The sequence below is a fragment of the Euleptes europaea genome, chromosome 11, assembly GCF_029931775.1.
Source record: "Euleptes europaea isolate rEulEur1 chromosome 11, rEulEur1.hap1, whole genome shotgun sequence".
NCBI lineage: Eukaryota > Metazoa > Chordata > Lepidosauria > Squamata > Sphaerodactylidae > Euleptes > Euleptes europaea.
In genome coordinates this window covers 5,514,416-5,534,676 of record NC_079322.1, presented here as the reverse complement: position 1 = coordinate 5,534,676, position 20,261 = coordinate 5,514,416, and the positions used below count along the sequence as shown (strand labels likewise).

Here is a 20,261-nt window from a genome sequence, read left to right as displayed (position 1 = left end):
GATATGCTGAGATGTAATTCCTTGGATAGGAATTTGCATACAAAGGATCGACAACAGGTATTTTACAATAGCCACTCAACAAAGACAAGAAACCAATCGACAGAGCCAGACTGGTATCCAGAAATAGCATACTATAAGACAAGTCCCAAAGAGATAACAGAACATCTCTGGCTGTAACCTAAAGTTCACATCTCAAACCTGTTCAATGAAGCTTCAGTGACCTATAACCCACTGTGAATAAGTATATTTTTCTCTCATAGATCTTTGGGGGGGGCAACCTTTCCTACAAAATGTACCACCTAACATAGACCCAAACCACAGGAACCAAACCCTGTAATAAACAGAGATACCAGTTCTGTCCCTATCCAGGACCTAATAACATCAGCAGCTATACCAGTTCTGGCTCATCCTCTTGATCAACATCCTGTGTAATATATGTGTCGCGTCCCAGCCGGGACCGCTGCGCCGGCAGGCGGGACTGTCCCTGAGGCAGGGCCTCCTGAGTGAACCCAACCACTTTCAGCTAGGGTTTCCTCATCCTCAGACCACTCAGCGGAGGAGGACGACCCTTCCTTCTCTGAGCTGGCCAGCTTGCTCGCTCCTCAGACACAGGAAGTGAGTGTTTCCAGCCATCCTCATCGGCCTCCACCCACCTCGCTTTTATAGACCTCCCCGACCTGTGCTTCCCCCAGTCACCTCAATCCGAGGCTATATCTAACCCCTCCCTCTCCCCTGGCTTTCTTCCGCCCAGTCGTCCCGCCTGTGGGCGAGGGGCCCGCCGCTGTCCGGCTCGAGCTCTACCGCCTGCCTTGATCCGGTCCATCCCTGGTGAGTCTGGATGCCAGGCCCCCGACCTCCCTGTCTGCCCCCTCCCTCCGTTCCACCCCGACTGTCCCGGGGTCGTTGGGGCGGGAGCCACGCCGGCCCGTTCGCTGCCCGCGTCTCCCGGGCTTCTGCCGGCCCCCCTCTCCTCGTCAGCAGCGAGGCGGGGCTTCCGGCTTTTCCCCGGGGCCTCCATTCGCCCCCTGGCTCGGGCGCCCCACAACGCTGCCGCGGATGCTGGGCCCTGCCCGCGAGGCTCGGCCCTTCCCTGTCTCTGCCTCCCCCTCCCATCTGTTGTGGCAAGGACTGGAGCGTCCGGGCCGTCCCGGGAGCCCGGGCGTGAGGGCGACCCGGGACACACGCCATCATGTGTCAACAATACCGGTCTGCTCTTTACATTGGACACAAATCCAACATTACAAATAGCAATAATCAGAAACCAGAGAACATTTCAACTTCCCAAGGCATACTACTGCTGATCTAAAAGTCAGTATTCTTCAGCAAAAGAGCTTCAAAGGAAGCAGCCTGAAACTGCTGAACGAGAATCCATCAAAAGTCTTGACACAATTTCTCTCTGCTCCCCAGGGGTGGACAAGGACTTGGGATTCCTTAGTCATGGGTACTAGGCTTGTGCATATCGATATACCGAACTGAAAATAAACCTGAAATTTGCTGTTTCAGCAATATTCAGGTTTTGGTTTTACTGAATGCCAAAACCTGGGGATCTGCCCAAAGCCAAATAGGCGATTCCGAAAAAACCCAATAAATATTCACCTTTTTTGGGTTTGGCTATTCGTCTTTGCTCAGATGCACGGCTCTACAGCTTTCTCCCGTTTTTCTATCTTTTTTCAAACTGGTTTGGTTTTTAAACTGGTTTGGTTTTGAGGTCGGGGTCATGTAATCGGAGCCAGCTTGGTCTGACCAACCAGGTGATGGGCTGATTTGCACTTAAAAGAGAGGGCTCACCCAGTCCTGTCCAGAGGGATATACCCTCCAACTAAAAAACGCCAGCTTCTACAGTTACTTATGGGGCTTCTGAAGAAGACTCCTAATCCGTGCAGATGAGAAATCTCCTTCACAAGAGCTGCCTTGGTCTTGAGTTTGGCTTGCTTCGATATCACCTCCCCCCCCCGAAAACCTGTTTGGAAAGGTGACCTCGAGTAGAGGCTTCATTTCCCCACACCATGATTATCTCTTGAAGTCAGATTTTTATTACTATAATAAAGGACTGTTCACAGGATATCATTTCCCACCAAAAGAAATGTTTTCCATGCCTTTATTTTTCTTGTAATTAAGCCTTTTTCTTCAGTTTGGAACCTAATTTGCATGGATATCATGCTATGTGCCCCAGGTACAAATGGAGCTCCCAGACTGTGAGACACCAGCCTGCCAATCGGCTTTTTCCACCAGTCCTCAGCAATGCTGAACTTCTGAACCTGAAAACCAATGGACAGCTCGGCTCGCAAATGCCCGGAGGATGGGGGTGACCCTTTTGCGGGCCCATAAAATTGGACCCCCTGTCCCAGAGTTCACCAAACTTTGGTGACCATCTAAGCAATGGCCCTTGCAGCCAAGCTGCAAATTTGGTGAATCTAGCTCTAAAAATGCCCCCACAGGAGCTTTGAAAAAAATCCCCATAGACTATAATAGACCCAAATTTTTTGATAAACCCAGAAATAAAGCTGAAATACACCTTTACCTGAATGGGTATTCAGCTTATTCTGGGTTTACTGAAAAAATCGGGCCCAATAAACCAGAAATTTACCAATTTTTTTGGGGATTTTTTTTGCGCAACCCCTAATGGGTACTAATGTTCCTGGGAAAACCTGACCTCTGCTGTCCTTTCAGAGAAGCCATTTCCTCCAGGGCAACTGATCTCTGTAAACATGAACACATGAAGCTGCCTTGCCTTATACTGAATCAGACCTTTGGTCCATGCTTGAATGAACCATTCAACTTTGTTAAGGAGTAGTTTGCATCAATCCAGATAAACTCTTTCCAGATATCTCAGATTTCCCTTGCTTCCTCTTCCCTTCATCTCATGGGACAAAATTAGCTCCTCTTATAAACTATTGGATACCTTGAAGTCTGTGGTTTGTTTCAGCTTCTGACATTCTTTCCTCAATTCAGAGCCTGTTGCAGGAAATGTTAGCAAGGCTGGTAGGGTATAAAAGGGTAACACGATTTTATCCCTACACCAGCTGTTGTGGACTCTTCACAGACTGTGCTGTGGATTCCTCACTAGACAGTCCTTCTCTGCATGAAAAACAAACAATCAGCCAGGTAAAGGAGTCAGGAACTGCAGGAAGTACGGGGTAAACGATGTAATGATGTAAAATTGAAATCTGACCAAGGATAAATACGGAGACCATTCTCTAGTTACGCTAAGCCAGTTAATACCTGCAGTGGGTGGGGAATCAGGTTTTGTTAAGACAGTTTTAACACCTATAGCAGTGATGGCGAACCTTTTAGAGACCGAGTGCCCAAACTGCAACCCAAAACCCACTTATTTAGCGCCAAGTGCAATACGGCAATTTAACCTGAATACTGAGGTTTTAGTTTAGAAAAAACAACTCATACATTCACATATTTTGCATTAAAAGAAAAACACAATAACAGAGCTTTCAATGATACAAACAACTTTTTATTGAAAGGTAAAAGTTTGCATTTGGCATGCATCTCTCCAGGACTCATCCTCTGCTCAGCCACCGGACATTATTGTACAGAAGTAAACAATTATACTGTGCCTGAACCTCCTCAAGAAGTGCTTGAAACTGTCGACAATTTAGAGCACAAGCCATGATGTAATTCACCATTTTTATGACATCTTTGAGGACATCGTCAATTTTTTTGAACAATTAATGTGATTTTTGCTGTTGTGTGCATGCTGATAATTTGTCTACCCTTGGCTCATATTTTGTAAGTTTGAGAGCAACACATGCAGCACTCAGGTCATTTGTTAGCCTGTTTCTGGTGTCAGATTTGATATAATTCCAAGCTGAAAACAGCTGCTCACAAGCATAAGATGATCCAAACAAAGTGAGGAAAGCAATCCCAAGTGCTTTCATTGACTTAAAATTATTTGGCAGAGAATTCCACACTTTAAGGATTTCATTTTCAGAACTAACTGTGCTGTCCTTTGGCATCCCTTCTATCTTCTCAAGTGTTTCACGCAGGTCATAGAATTTATTTTTCCAGATAGAGCTTTCTTGAAATTCTATTAGCTCCATTTCCAGATTTTCTAAATCTAACCAGTGTAGGCAGGAAAGATCAAGTTCTTCAAATTTGGCTTTATCTGGAGAAGTAAGAAAACACAGGGTTGTCTCCATCTTATGGAACTGTAAAAATCTGTTACTGAAATTCACCATTGCAGCTGCTACAATGTTAGAAAATTCCTTGCAGATTTCCTGATGGCTTGTAGGATTGTCTGCAAATGTTGTAGAATTTTCTAAATGCTTTTTTAGATGGGCGCAGGCTTGGGGAGCATGGGCTTGGAGAGAAGGAGCACCGCCCTCACCACGGCAACACGGCACAGCCCTAGGCAGACGCGACGGGTTCGTCCGTGCCCACAGAGAGGGCTCGGTGTGCCGGGTGCACCATACGTGCCATAGGTTCACCAACAGGGACCTATAGGGACTTCCAGAGCCATCCGAAGGAGAACCACACCTGTCTGAGCCCATTGACTCTGCTCTGGAGATCACTCATCACTCTTTTGACTTCTTAGTATTGCTAAAGATGCCTCAAAAGAGACAGCAGCTCTCAAGGGTAATTACTTGGGAGGCAGCCGCTTCCTTCTCAGGTGACAGCTGAAGTCTGAGAAGAAACCGGCTGTCGAATGCTGAGAGCAGCTAAGGACAGAGGAAAGTTGGTGCTCCCTCAGGCTCGGACCTTCTCACCATGTTTCCCAGATTTCCAATTGCAGGTAGTGTTGCCAGGTCCCTCTTCGCCACTGGCGGGAGGTTTTTGGGGCAGAGCCCGAGGAGGGCAGGATTTGGTGAGGGGAGGGACTTCAATGCCATAGAATCCAATTGCCAAAGCGGCCATTTTCTCCAGGTGAACCATTTTCTCTATCGGCCATTTTCTCTATCAGCTGGAGATCAGTTGTAACAGCAGGAGATCTCCAGCTAGTACCTTGAGGTTGGCAACCCTAATTGCAGGGCACACATTTTTGTGACTTGGGGGACATTTCATTCTTATACTTTGAGAATGTGGAGGAGTTAGCTCACCCTCAGAGGAGCCCGCTCTGCCGGTCTTGGTGCGTCTCCTGGCTGGCAGAAAGTAAAGCCCGACATGGTGACTGACGCGTTGAACAGTGGGTCGCACACCCTGAGAGCAGGTCATTCTGCTGCATCCTGTTGCCTTGGGAAGGACTGGATTATCCAGTCACATCTGATGCACAGCCAGGGCGGAAGTACCCACCCCTATGGGAGGTATAGCTAGGGTAAGGAATCACGTAGGGGAAGATGGGGCAGCCTCCTCTGTAGGCTCACAGGATACTTTGGGTTTTTTTTTTGTAGCAAACCAACTGATCTCTTGCAGCACACTAATGTGCCCTAGAATACAATTCTGACATGTCTTCCTTATGGAATGTGGCTACCAGTCTGTCCAGAGGGGAACTGCATCCTCCGTGCCTGTCCCTTTGCTCTGCCCCTGGCATCAGTCACCGCGCAGTTGGTACTTCCTTCCTGCTTCCCACTTGTGTGGTCAGGCTTTTTCTGTGGACATTCAGAGCTAGAGAGTCTCCCTAAGGGATGCCAGCTGCTTGTTGGGAAATTCTTGGAGATTTTGGGGGTGGAGCCTGGGGAGGTTGGGGTTTGGGGAGGGGACTTCAGTGGGGTCAAACGCCATACAGTCCACCTTCCAAAGCAGCCTTCCCCCACACACAGGGAAACTGATCTGTAGAGGTCGCTGGGAATCCCCATTCTGGACATTGATTAGTAGATGTTGGAGGGCCGCCGACTGAGTCCCTCAGTGTATCTTCAGCAGAAGCAACGTGCCAGTTATCCCACGGGGGCCATAAAGGAAGGGTGCTTCCCCACAGATCAGCATGGCTCTTGTATCCAGTTACAGATAAAAGCAGGGAGACCCTAATGGCAAGGGGTGCGCGATGACTGTTCCTCCACGCCCTGCTTCTCACCACCATACGCTACTCTGCCTGTTGTGTGCCATTTACTCTCCAATAGCCTCTTCTCCACCTGTTCTGAAGCCGACTTTGCAAGGAAACTTAAAATTTGTATGTGACCTTCTCAAACTGGTTGAGTCTTTCAAAACTTAATAAAGTTGAATGGAATAATAATAATTCCTAATAAATTAACTAATATTGTGAAATCGCAACAGTTTTTATACACACTTGCAACTAGGGTTGCCAGGTCCCTCTTTGCCACTGGCAGGAGGTTTTTGGGGAGGAGCCTGAGAAGGACGGGGTTTGGGGAGGGGAGGGACTTCATTGCCATAGAGTCCAATTGCCAAAGCAGCCGTTTTCTCTAGGGCACTGGTTCCCAACCAGGGGTCCGTGGACCCCCAAGGGTCCACGAGAACTAAACTAAGGTCCGCGAAACAAAGTTATAAACCCATAATAAATTAATATTTTCAATTAAAAGTTCTCTATTGTAAAAATATATATTCAAATATTATTCTAAGTTTAATGTTTCACTAACAGTTATGATTAAAGTTTATTTTCAAATTCTCGGAATTTGTATTTTGAACCTTGGGGTCCCTGCATTGAACAGAAAAGTCCTAGTGGTCCCTGGTCAAAAATAGGTTGGGAACCACTGCTCTAGGGGAACTAATCTCTATTGGCTGGAGATCAGTTGTAATAGCAGATCTCCAGCTAGTACCTGGAGGATGGCAACCCTACTTGCAACTTAAGCACATTCAACAATGTCTCTTATGGGGCTTGGCCATTTAAGCACACTATTTTTTTAAAGGCATCCTTCAGAATCTCCTGCAAAGGCAAAACAGAGACCGTGATTGACGAGGGGCAGAAAATCTGATCGTTCCTTGTGAAGAGAGAGGCTTGCAGCCAAACTAGACGTTACAGAGGCCAAGGGTCCAACTTGTGGCTGCTGATGCCATTTTAAAGGAGGATTAAGTCATTTAAAAAATGCCCCAAGGAGGGCCTGCAGCACCGTGAGCTCTCCTCCCCTACTGCACCTTTTCAAGCACCAAAACAGTTGGGTGTGTGTGTGGGGGGGGGGGCTGTTTCAAGTGCTTGAAAAGGCATGAGGGGAACAAGACTGCATGTTGCTGTCATGCCGCAGACCCCATCGGAAACAGGCCCCTTGGCAATTTTGAAATGGCTAAACTGTGGCCACCATAATTTGTACTTTGGCCCTTGGAGTGCTTGGGATCTATGGGAAATGGATAACCATTTCTCTCATGGGCAGTGTCAGAAATACCGATCAATAATCAATACTCTTATCCCCTTACCCAATCTTACTTAGGGATAGAGAAGACCAGACACAGAGAGATCTGTTGAAACATTTATTTGGCCATAATAAATGGGAGACGGCTTAGCACATGCAAGTGCTTCTAGCTGCTCAAAGCATATGGTCCAGTGCTTGCTCTTTTATAGTCATCACAGATGTCCAGCCCCTACAGATGCCCGAATGCCAGCCCTCTTGGTTTCCCCTGATTGGGTCCCCAAGTTACAGCCTTCTTTTCCCAACCGTCCTACAATCCATATATGGCATCACATACATTGACATCATGCAGTCACCCGCTTCCCATCTAAAAATGGTTACTGTATTGCTGATTTGAACACTTTCAGTTCCCATGTCTCACAGATGTTTATGACCATGTGCTTATCTTTTGCAAAACACTTACTGACAGTATTGGTTATTTCTGATGTTTTATGACCTTGTGACTGTCTGGTTTTGTTGTTCACTTCCCCATTCTCCCAACGACCATCTGTTGGGTTCCTTGTGTAGAGTCCAGACTCCCCCTCCCTTCTCTGACCACAGTCTGACTTCTATTTCTTAAGTCTTGTCTGTATTTTTAACCTTTTATTAATTCTGCATGGGACCCTGAAATCTTTTAATACCTTATTGCTAAATCCAAAAATCAATAATTGGAGGTATTTGGAATTGTCTCCCAATCTAAACCATAAAACAGCCATGAAGCAGCCATCTTGTGTACAAAACAACTTCTTCAATATTTCAAACTTATCAGGCTTAAGGGCTTTGCACAAACATTCTTCATTAAACGGTGTGTTTCTGCAGTCTGTTTGCTTTTAATTATTCTCACTGTGTTGTATACTGTCTTCAGAAAGAGACTGTGCAAGCTAACAATGACATTTGGTGGTATAGATTATATTTCCCATAGAACTCTAGACTTCTTACTTTTAACTCTGCATATCTGGTGATTTTTCAGTGTCTTTCCCGTTCCAGTATCCTTAGATTGTGCATCTTAAAGTAGCATTTAATCTGTATTTTATTTAAAAGCTCCTTCCAAAAATCATTTCACTTCTGTCCTGGCTGCATGTTTATTTTGGGTCTGTGCAGAAAAACGAGAGTTTCCTAATTCTTCCTAGCAACTGCTTTTTCTCAGTCTTTACTTTGCTAACTAGGTTTTCTTATAAGATTTCTATATAAGCTAATACCTAATATATGGCTTTAATATACTGTTTCTATTAACTATTGAGTTTAAGCCTGCATTCACTATATATATTCCTTTAAGCATAATTTTTTATTTCCCTTAATAATTGCCAAGCTTATCAGTGAGCTGTTAGATTCAATTCCTCTTTTTCCCATATGCCTTGTATCAGGCTCCGTGCGTGCTTCTTGACCTTTTGCACCCGTTGTCTGGGTTGATGGGATCTTGCAGAGTCCCTCTGAAAAGTCCAGAGACCAGACCAGTGAACAGAGATATTCTGGGATGGAATGCCCCCATCCATTAATTGAACCAGGTTACTCCTCCCTTCTCTGTTGTCTCCACTTTTGGTCCTCTAACCCAGAGCGAGACTCCCATGCCATGCAAGTCTATTCATCAACTCTTCAACAGGAGCCTGCATAGTCTTTCAGTCATGGGAAAAAGGAGAATCTTGTCTACATTATGTTTTATGCTTTCCCTATATTATCCTTAATCTATCTATCTATCTATCTATCTATCTATCTATCTATCTATCTATCTATCTATCTATCTATCTATCTATCTATCTATCTATCTATCTATCTATCTATCTATCTATCTATGTGAAACATTCCTATTAGCTTTGAATATACTTTTAAAGCAGAGTAAGTCTAAACATTATTCTCCCCCCTCCTCCTCTGCCTATTTTAGATTCCCGTCTGCTACCATGAGCTCAGAACAGGAAACTCCTAGCTTAACCGCAGAGAAAAAGCAGAAGAGACCTTTAGTTTCACAGACTATGGACAAGTTTTCAGCTTTTGTCCTTTTAAACTTTCCAGGCCTCACTGGGAGACTTCTTTGGTCCATATTAAAAGCCATTATATATATGCTTGCCATATCTATATATTCTGCCAGAAGTGAACAGGTGATTGTCTCCAACAGCACATCTTAAATGCACTTAAATGCACTGCCTGAATTATCAGGTGAATAGGTATGGTTTATAAAGAAATTAGCATGCTTTCTTTATGAGCCAGCGTGGTATAGTGGTTAAGACTGGTGGTTTTGAGTGGAGGACTCTAATCTGGAGAACCGTGTTTGATTCCCCACTCCTCCACATGAGCAGCTGAGGCTAATCTGGTGAACTAGATTTGTTTCCCCACTCCCACACACGAAGCCAGCTGGGTGACCTTGGGCTAGTCACAGCTCTCTCAGCCCCACCTACCTCACAGGGTGTCTGTTGTGGGGAGGGGAAGGGAAGGTGATTGTAAGCCGGTTTGATTCTTCCTTTAGTGGTAGAGAAAGACCAACTCTTCTTCTTTCACAGTGGACAATTAAAATATTTTTAAAATGCATTCTGTCAATTGGAGATTATTTCCTGAATGTGAGTTTAATTGCATGAAATTGATTTCAGTTGTATTCCCTGCAAAAATCTTTTTTCCCCCTCTACCTTTTTTAGAATGGCTACGTCAGTGGGAAGATCGAAACTTCTGGAGCCATGGAAGATCGCATTGATTGTCGTAGCAGTGGTGGTGCTTCTTGCAGTAGTCATTGGGCTGCTTGTATATTTTTTGGCCTATGGTGAGTACATCAGTTTCCTAACTGATGTGAACTTGTAGCTTTGGTAATAAATTCTGTAGTGATGATTCCCCACCCCCAGCAATGATCCCCCCCCCCCGGACAATTTTCATCCTAGGGCGCACATAACAATGAGATCAACCAGTGCCCGACGATGGCATGATATTGTTTCCTCAAGAGCCCTGCCCACTGCCTTTCACTATCAATCAATCAATCAATCAATCAATCAATCAATCAATCAATCAATCAACTGTTTGCGGACTTTTACTGAGCCAGCTTCTGAGTGTGGTTTTCAGTCCTCCACTATCCAACAGGCGGGTCTCCGGAAGGACCATCCCCAAAGCCAAACAAAGCACCACTTCTCTCAGTGGGTCCCAGTGGGGATGCGCTTGGCTTGGTTGTCATGTCATGGGACATAGAGGGTAGGAGGGGGCCGTTTTGACTCTTTTGAAATGTCTGAAGTCAGGCTGGGCCTGAAAGGGCTTGCCCCCCAACCCCGGCTTGGGCTACCAACAAAAGGTCCTGGCATTAACCTATAGAACTTCCTTGGGTCTCTATTCAGAATCAGAATTCCCAGATCACTCAGAGATAGGTACTGAAATGGGTTAAAAATCCACACCTGTTTACCCAGAATAGTATTCTCAGGCACTTCCTTCCTTCCCGCCACCTTCCTTCCTTCTCTTCCCCTTTATCTTTCTCTGTCTCACTCTCTCCCCTCCAATCTCCACGAAAGCAACATATGGTCTCAGCATCTCTCACCATCATCTAGTTAGAAAGCTAGATAGCACGCCTATTCTGCCTTTCCCTAGCACAGTATGAATTTCTTTAACAGCACAGAACATCCATTTGTTTCTTAAAGCAACTAGCCCCGTGTGAACTTTATTCCACATGCAGCCTGCCCCTTTCGCTATGCAAAACATAGGGGTTTGAGCGAGGAGTGTGAACTGGTCCTCTTTTGGAGGAAAGACTGGGCAGGTGATTCCTCCTGATAAGCCTTTTGCCTGTCCCATGGAGCACGGCTTGAATTGCCAGGTTTCCTGATGGGGGAACTTTAGACTAGAGATGTAAAACTTCCAGAAATGTTGAAGCCTCGGAGGGGACATCTTTTTTGGGGTGGGGGTGGGAAAAATTGTATAAGCAGTTTTTTTCCTATCAAACGTCTTTTACTGATTGACCAACATAAAATGCATAACTTAGTCAACATATTAAATTGTACGTTTGGCATTTTTATGGAATTTAAAATTCTAAACAGCTTCATTTTCTATAAGAATAATAGCAAGTATATCCAATGCCTTATAGAGAGTTGCAGACTGCGGTGTCCTATGCTACCCTAGGATGTGTATCTTTAATTTTTGCCATCTGAGACAGTAGGAAAAAATAAAAGTTGAAGGTAGAAAATGAATTCTGAAGTAAAGTATAATAACAAAGTAAAGTATAATATTTGGATAGAAACTCTCTGATAGAGTCACGTTAGGTTAGTACTGCCAGCATGTTTGAATATTAACATAAATTTTATAACACTGAAAGCACCGACCTCTTTAATCATGTGTTATCATTAAACACATTATAGCACATTAATTGTTGCCAAATTATGTTCATGTAAACAAAATATATTGAAAATATTGAATATGTCTACAACAAAAGTTTTTTTTTAGTACTCCCAAAAAATTTAACATTGGAAAAACTGAGACAGTCCTCAGGTCTTTCCATGCTATACATTTGGAACCAGTGAAATGCTTCAAAAATTATCAGGGATATTTCCTTTAACTGTCCAACTGCAACTATATTTCCATTGTGAGAATATAAAAATTTTGGACATACCAAAATAATTATTTGCCCTTCAAAAAGAGAAAAGATTTCATAGGATATTATTTTTTCAGTGCTTCCCAAACATTTCCCAATTTTTTCATTGGAAAATTGAAGAATGAGGACCGGACATAGTGGTATACATTTTGAGTGTGAAAAACTTTGTTTTGAGAAGCATTTTACTCATTCTAAAAGAGAAAATATTTTATAGGAGGCTTTCTCAGTGCCCCCCAAAATTTTCCAGTTTCTCTCTCCCCCTCCAACACTCATATTTCTACTTAAGACAGAGTCAATTGGTGCCTGTAGGGGACAGATGGGGGTGCCCACGTAGGGTTGCCAGCTCCAGGTTGGGATATACCTGGAGATTTTGGGGTGGAGCCTGAGGAAGGCGGGGTTTGGGGAGGGAAGGGACTTCAGTGCCATAGAGTCTAATTGCCAAAGCGGCCATTTTCTCCAGCTGAACTGATCTCTATCTGCTGGAGATCAGTTGTGATAGTGGGATATTGCCAGCTAGTACCTGAAGGTTGGCAACCCTAGTGGTGCCAGAAGTAAGGTTACCAACTGTGGGTTGGGAAATTCCTGGAGATGTGGGGGTGGAGACTGGGGAGGGTGGGGTTTGGGGAGGGGAGAGTCCTCAGAAGGGTATAATGCCGCAGGCGCCACCCTCTAGAGCAGCCGTTTTCTCCAGGGGAACTGATCCCTGTAGTCTGGAGATGAGTTAATTCCAGGAGATCTCCTGGCCCCACCAGGAGGCTGGCAACCCTGAAGGCTTGGAGGATATGTCTGCCTGTGCCTGGTGTCACGGGTTGCTAAAGGAAAGAATGAACGTATGACAAAAGCCCCCTAGCCAAGCTGCCTCTCCCGTGTGATACTACCTGAGATTTTGCTTTTTTCCCTGGAGACCTGAGAAGGAGGCTGAATGCCAGACTCTTCCAGTCAGACTCGGAGACCATGCAACTAGGGTTGCCAACCTCCAGGTAGTGCAGGAATCTTAGGCTATAATTAATACAACACAAATGAGTGAAACATCAAAATGTAATCAATGCATACAATAGTGGAAAAGGACAAACATGCAACTATATACAATAATATTTCAATAATCCACAAAGGTATGTATAAATATGTTTTCTTCAATAGTCCATAAGGGTACATAGATCCAAGAAGATTCCAATAGCTGGTCACAAGAACTCAGCAAGTGTGTAAGTGATTCACTTTGTGTATCCCTTGTGGAACGGTTACATTTGCAATGACTTCTGTTTATCCTAACTATATCCTCTATAGATTTTAAGTCATATGGACTATTGCAATTGCCAATGGATATAGTTATAAGATTTATCCCTAAGGGGAAGAAATGAATTTTTGAACTTTGTGTATACCTTTTGAACTGCATGAATTGAATGGAACTGATGAAGAATGAAACGATCGTCTTCCTTTCATAATAGTCTCTTACACACTTGCTGAGTTCTTGTGACCAGCTATTGGAATCTTCTTGGATCTATGTACCCTTATGGACTATTGAAGAAAACATATTTATACATACCTTTGTGGATTATTGAAATATTATTGTATATAGTTGCATGTTTGTCCTTTTCCACTATTGTATGCATTGATTACATTTTGATGTTTCACTCATTTGTGTTGTATTAATTATAGCCTAAGATTCCTGCACTACTTTCCTTATCTTCGATATTAGTGCAGAGGTGTTGATTTTGGCTTGCTAAACCTCCAGGTAGTAGCAGGAGATCTCCTGCTATTACAACTAATCTCCAGCCGATATATATCAGTTCCCCTGGAGAAAAGGGCCATTTTGGCAAGTGGACTCTATGGCATTGAAGTCCCTCCCCTCCCCAAACCCCGCCCTTCTCAGGCTCTGCCCCCAAAACCTCCCGCTGGTGGCAAAGAGGGACCTGGCAACCCTACATGCAACCAAAGTGCTGCCTTGAGGAAGGTGTTTGATGGCTGCACAATGCTGCTGTTTGAACAGCGGTCTCTGTGCATCACGCAGCCGCAGCCTGTATGTTCCTCCTTCCAAGTGGTTGGTATGGGGCGACCCTACCAACCACTAGACTCTTCTGCCACCACCACCCCACCGCCTCCTGGTGCATGCTTCAGGTAGCGTGGTTGTTCTACTGAAGGTGTCAGTTTGCCACCGGTAGTGAGTCGGCAATAACTCTTCTAATGACTGTTCATTTGTATAACAGTTTTGCTGACTGACAAATGACCTAGGTCCAAAAGAGAAAGAGAGCAAGCATTAGTATAAAATACTTTTAGACCACCTCCCAGTCTTTTGTTTCGAGGGTGGTCTGTGAGACAAAACAGGACAAAGTAGCATAAAAACATACCTGATGTGGGCTGGATCCAGTGATGTGCGAGCAGAAACACCAACAGTGCGTGTCCACTTGTGCAAGATCTTCCGCAACACTGAATGCTTTCTGTCCTGCATCTTGTGGCTGGAAATAGGGTTCCCATTTGCCCGCTTAAGGGGGAAGACCTACAGGAAATGGGGTCCTTGCCAGGAGATGCTGGCCTAATGGGTGGGCAGAATCTGGGGCCAAAGGGTGGCACGATCCTCCTGTAGAGAAAAATTAAAAAGAAAATAAGACTATTGATTGCTAGGGTTCCCAACCTCCAGGTACTAGCTGGAGATCTCCTGTTATTACAATTGATCTCCAGCTGATAGAGATCGGTTCACCTGGAGAAAATGGCTGCTTTTTCCATTGGACTCTATGGCATTGAAGTCCCTCCCCTCCCAAACCCCGCCTTCTTCAGGCTCCGCCCCAAAAACCTCCTGCCGGTGGCGAAGAGGGACCTGGTAACTGTATTGATTTAGGAATAGCCAGAAACTCTATGAAAAGAACATCCAGTAAGGAGACACCTAATTTTTCTTTTTAAATTTTTCTCCTTAGATGCTGCCCCCCAAACCTCCTGCCAGTTGCCAGGCAGCCTGGCAACTGTAGTCGGAAATCACTTTCACAGAGTCCACCACCGGCGGGAGATTTTTGGGGTGGATCTTAAGGAGGACGCGGTTTGGGGAGGGGAGGGACGTCAATGCCATAGAATCCAATGGCCAAAGCGGTCATTTTCTCCAGGTGAACTGACCTCTCTTGGCTGGAGATCAGCTAGTACCTGGAGGTTGGCAACCCTACCAATAGGTTTGGTAGTGAAAGGTGCCAGCGCAACCTGTTTTTCATGCTGCCATTTGCACAAGAGCTTTAGCCCAAGTAGAAATCTACCACTGAATCCAGATTTCCGTCAGCTTACAAATATGACCTCAGATCTCTAGGGAATAGGAAGGTGGGCAGATCAAAACTGTCATCGTCACCTTGAGCTTCTTCCTTCCCTCTCCTTGTGCAGATCAAAAGGAGTTCTTCTACAATGCTACCTTTAGAATCAATAATGAGCTCTATCAGCCTAGCTTGGAAAAACAGACCTCAGCAGAATTTAGACGGCTGAGCCTGCGCATCGAGACGTTGGTAAGTGGGAAAGGGCGCTTCTCTTTGGACTGCCCTCTTTCCATACATGCCTCTTTAAGTGATGGAATGTTTTATTTTTTGAAACACCTCTCTTGCAATCATGACAAATGTAGGTATTCCCACCGATTCCTTGAAATCCCTCAAACTCTTCCCTTCAAACACCTCAGAGGTTTTATTGAGCAGAAACCTTTGAATTTGTCCCCAAAAGCTTAGGCAACAAGGTAACCTTGGGCCTTCCACACATTCTCAGAAGTCTTCCACCCTCAAGAAAATGAGAAGCAGGAGAAGTAGATTTGGGAAATTCCTGGAAATTTGACGGTGGGGTTTGGGGAGGGACCTTAGCTTAGTGCAGTGACATCGAGGCCGCCATCCCCTTTTGCTCTTTCCAGCTCTCAGCCTAGCAACGCTGAGAGACGAAGGCTGTGGCTCCCTAAAGTCAGCTTGGGCTTCTGCACTAGGGTTGCCAGGTCCCTCTTTGCTACCTGCTGGAGGTTTTTGGGGCGGAGCCTGAGGAGGGCAGGGTTTGAGGAGGGGAGGGGCTTCAATGCCATAGAGTCCAATAGCCAATGTGGCCATTTTCTCCAGGTGAACTGATCTCTATCGGCTGGAGATCAGCTGGAATAGCAGGAGATCTCCAGCTATTACCTGGAGGTTGGCAACCCTCCTAATTGCGCCATGCACAGTTGCGCTCATGCGCAGTTGCCGGACTGAAGAACTTTTGGGTTCAGCCTGGTTGATTTGCAGGCAATTGCCCTCCACAACCGGACAGATGGTAAGTAGGGTTGCCAGCCTCCAGGTTCTAGCTGGAGATCTCCTGCGATTACAACTGATCTCCAGCCGATAGAGATCAGTTCACCTGGAGAAAAAGGCGGCTTTGCTAATTGGACTCTGTGGCATTGGAGTCCCTCCCCTCTTCAAACCCCGCCCTCCTCAGGCTCCGCCCCAAAAACCTCCCGCCGGTGGCGAAGAGGGACCTGGCAACCCTACCCACCCTCCTCAGGCTCTGCCCCAAAAACATCCCCCAGGTGGAGAAAAGGGTCTTGGCAACCCTACACCCACACCTTTCCTGGTGCCCGCCAAGTGTTTTTAGGAAGTGGGTGGGGCTAAGTGGGGCTACTGCCCAGCAGGGCTTCTGATTGGTCACTGGAGATTTGATTGAATGTGCAGACTAAAATAGAGTTGTTTCAGTGGCAGCTGGCGTTACCTTGTTGATTTTATTCTGTTTTCGAGTGTATTTTTAAAAATTACTCCTCCTGTCCTCTGCACTTGGGCTTCCTCTGTGTGTGTGCGGCTCCATCTCCCATGGTGGCCCTTTTGTAGTTGGCTCCACCTCCCATGGCGGCCATTTTGTAGTTGCGTCCACCACCCAGTATCAGAATTCCATAGGCTCAAGAAGTTGAGAACCTCTGCCTTACCTAATTACTCAAGATTCAAATAATTTATAGACTGCCCTAAATCAGAAAAATCTTTTGATGCTTTTTTTTTTTTTTAATCTGACCAAGTACATCTTGAAATTTGGCTCACAGCACATTGTGAATTCGATAGATCTTAATAAAATAATTGCTTCCTTGTCTTGTGGGGATTAAGTTTTCTAATGGGCCCACCATCAGGCTTACCAATTTTCCATCAGGGCAGGGGATTCCCCACCTCCAGCTTCCATTTCCGGCTGCTACTCCTGTGGTCGGTAGGAGAAAAATTAAAAATCATAGTTGACCGACAGCATGACATCACTTCCGGGAAACACCCCGAAGAGATAGCTGTCTGCTCTAGGAATCCTCAGAAACTCTATGGTTTTACTATAGAGTTCTTGGCGATTCCTAGAGTGTATTAATGATTTAGTTTAATACGGTCCAAGACCAACAATTAAAACGCTTACATAATAAAAGAATAATAGCTATATACATCAATAAATCCTTGTCAAACATAATCACACACTCATAGGAGAACCATTAAAAACTAAGCTTAAATAAAACAGTTACAGTCCATATATAAATATAAAAACACTCATCCATTAGGTTCAACCCATGCTCGCCTAGTCTTCATTACTCGCCATCCAAATTTGGCCATTTATCTGAGAGCATGTTAGAAAGACGAGTTGCTCTAGTTCTCCCTGGGTAGCCAGCTATTACAAGGGAAATGTCTTCTCTTGTTTTATTATAAATTTTGCAGTCAAATCGACATGTTCAAGGGTCTCTATGCTCCCATCAGAACAAGGGCATAAATGTCCACCATAGGGTATCTTTTTATGTCTCCCTTCCAGTATAGCTGAAGGGAGAGTATTAAACGTTGCAAGGTAAAGGCCCTCCTATAATCAGGGTGATCCAAATGAATAAGATAAGGCATCGGGGCCACATTAGTAAGGGGAGTGTATTAATATAACTTTGAGGTTTTCTCTGAAGTGTGTCATCCTCATGCCTCCACCCCCTTGGATTTCCACTGGTTGCCTGTGGCTGACAGCCGTAGCCCACACAGCTTCTATTTTTGGCCAGTTCAGTCAAGATGGCAGGCAGCTGAGTGATGCTTTTTTCTTAAGAATCAGACAGAACCATACTACTGGTTTAAGTTCTGCACAGCAGAAACAGCCAGGCTGAAGCTTTAAGGGAAAATGGTAACCCTGAAAAGTCATAAAGCAGTAATGATAGACCTGACTCAGCGTACACGTATAATATCCATTGTCCATTGGCATGGAGCAGAATTTGAATACTCTTAAAAAACAATGTGTTATTTTTGCTAATGAGGGCCTGTGTGGGTCCGAAGGGCAGCGTGGAAATTTGTAATAAATAAATGGATGAAAATACATAAGCATTGTGCTTAACTCCACTTTTCAGGGGCCTGTTTATGGGTTCTTATGAATGAACTTCAGTCATAGGATAGCAGTAGAATTGCCAGATCCCTCCTTGCCATCGATGGGGCTGGAGGCTGGATGGGTAAGGTTGGAAGCTCCAGGCTGGGAAACATCTGGAGATGGAGGGGGGTGGAGCCTGGGGAGGACAGGGACCTCAGTGGGATACAATGCCATGGAGTCCACCCTCCATAGCATCCCTTTTCTCCAGGTGAACTGATCTCTGTAGTCTAGAGATGAGCTGTAATTCCAGGAGTTCTCCAGGTCCCACCTGGTGGCTGGCATCCCTAGATAGCAGCCTTGTTTTCAGATTATCCAGCCAGAGATCTGGATTCAAAGAAGTTGGAGTTAGTTCTGTGAGGCCAAAGGGGGGGAGGGGAATAAGTTTTTTTTTTTGCATGACTAGCAGCTCCCCCCCCACACACACACACACATACACACTCTGTGCCGCATGAGAAGCTGCTTAGAAGGCAACGGGCATTTCAAAAGTGGCTCATGGCATGTCCTGCGTCAGCTGCTCAAGGAGCATCCAGTCACTGCTCCTCTTGGGCTGCCGTGTGTCTATTGTGTGACGGACCAATGCCATCCAAAGCAGAGTTACTCCCCTCAGTGGACTGAAAAAGGTACAGCTCGGTTTAGGATTGCACCATATGCCACTCTTGCAATCCCAGGTAAACTTGCCAAACTCCAGCTGAGGCCTGGAGATTCCCAGGAATTACAGCTGATCTCCATCCACTTATCTATTGCATTATATCCTGCTTCAGTCCCTCCCCTCAACCAACCTCACTCTCCTCAGGCTCCATCTTCAGATCTCCTGAAATTTCCCAACCTGGAATTGGAGACCCTAAATCTAGGCTGGAAAGCCTCAGGTGATCATTTGGTGCTTATTCTGCTTGACGCATTTCACTAAACATGCATCATTCCTTCCCTTTCAACAGATTCATCAGGCATTTCAAGCTCATACTTTAAGGAACAGAATGATCCAATCCTCCGTTGTGAGGTTCAGGTATGTCAAATGATGATCCAGCTGAAAGTCTTGAACCGTCATGGATTCCCATAACTGGATTTGGGCCAGAGGGGGGGGGTCAGACTTTCCTGGAAAGGAATGGGCTTTGTGCTTGAGTAGTGCCCTTGGGGCACTTCCTAGAGGCTTGCAAGGAAGAGCTTCCTGTGAGCATGTGGCTGGCCCAGCTCGGGGGAAGAGGGGAGCCTGTTTGGACCTTCATCCGCAACACCAAAAGTCTTGGGCCAGCCCTGCCTGAGCAGAGAGGGCTGGTGGAAAGCATCCTCCTGTGTGCTCTTTTGCAGCCCAGATAAGGGGGTTGTGGTGGCGGACGTGGTGCTGGTCTTCAAGTTCATCGCCTCGGACAGCAGAGAGGTGCTTTTGGCAAATGTCCGCAACAATCTGCTGAGAAGGCTGAGGGAGCCCACGGGGTCCTTGAGTATTGACCTGGCATCTTACAGGCTTTCAGGTAAGCACCACAGGCAACTGTGTGGATCTTGGATAGGTCTTTTTTATTGCTTCGTTTCTCTGCATCGTAGCTCGAAGTGGATTGTATGTAAATTCATTTACCTGCTCACCCCTTTTTTTTGCCACTTAGTGTTTTTGGAGCCCACACAGCTTCTTTGCTGCCAGGAAAATGTGATTGGTTTGCTCATGACCCCACCCACTATGGCTGCTAACGCATGGCTGGGATGTCATTGGTTTGTTCCTCTCATGTCTCACACTTTTCTATTCCAAGATTTAAAAAAAATGAATGCATGAGAGGGACAAACAGGTGGCAGGGAGACGAAAGTACTGTCAACCTTGCGGCATGTACACACCGCATTCCCCAACCCTGAACGGCAAGGGCTGGCTTACATCTTCCTCCTTGCACTCACTCCGCCTCGCCTGGTACTGGAAGCGGGGCCAGGAGGGATGTGGAGGAGGAGGGAGAGGGACAGAGCCGCAGACTCCAGGCTCGCTCACAGCCCCCTCTCGGTCCAATTTCTGTTCTTGGGTCCCCCAAGAGGGAAATAGGAGGAGTGGGAGGGGAAAGTGGAATGGGCTGGAAGGAAAGGGAGTCGACCCTTGCTGAAACGCACTGGGAAGCAATCGCAATGGCAGCGATTCTTTTTTAAAAATTTGAGACAAAACAGGAATTGGAAAACCAGGGGAAGTATCACACCGGAAG

At 45.6% G+C, this 20,261-nt stretch overlaps 1 protein-coding gene across 1 annotated transcript in view; it reads left to right on the top strand.

Annotated features, from left to right (window-relative positions):
• The first annotated feature begins 5,112 nt into the window (after positions 1–5,112).
• Positions 5,113–20,261, top strand: part of LOC130484761 (transmembrane protease serine 11C-like) — a 33,955-nt gene continuing 18,806 nt past the window's right edge. The window contains exons 1-4 of the mRNA XM_056857846.1: positions 5,113–5,134; positions 15,127–15,245; positions 19,026–19,093; positions 19,396–19,559. Of these exons, the coding sequence (XP_056713824.1) occupies positions 5,113–5,134; positions 15,127–15,245; positions 19,026–19,093; positions 19,396–19,559 (373 nt within the window). The remainder of the gene's footprint in view (positions 5,135–15,126; positions 15,246–19,025; positions 19,094–19,395; positions 19,560–20,261) is intronic.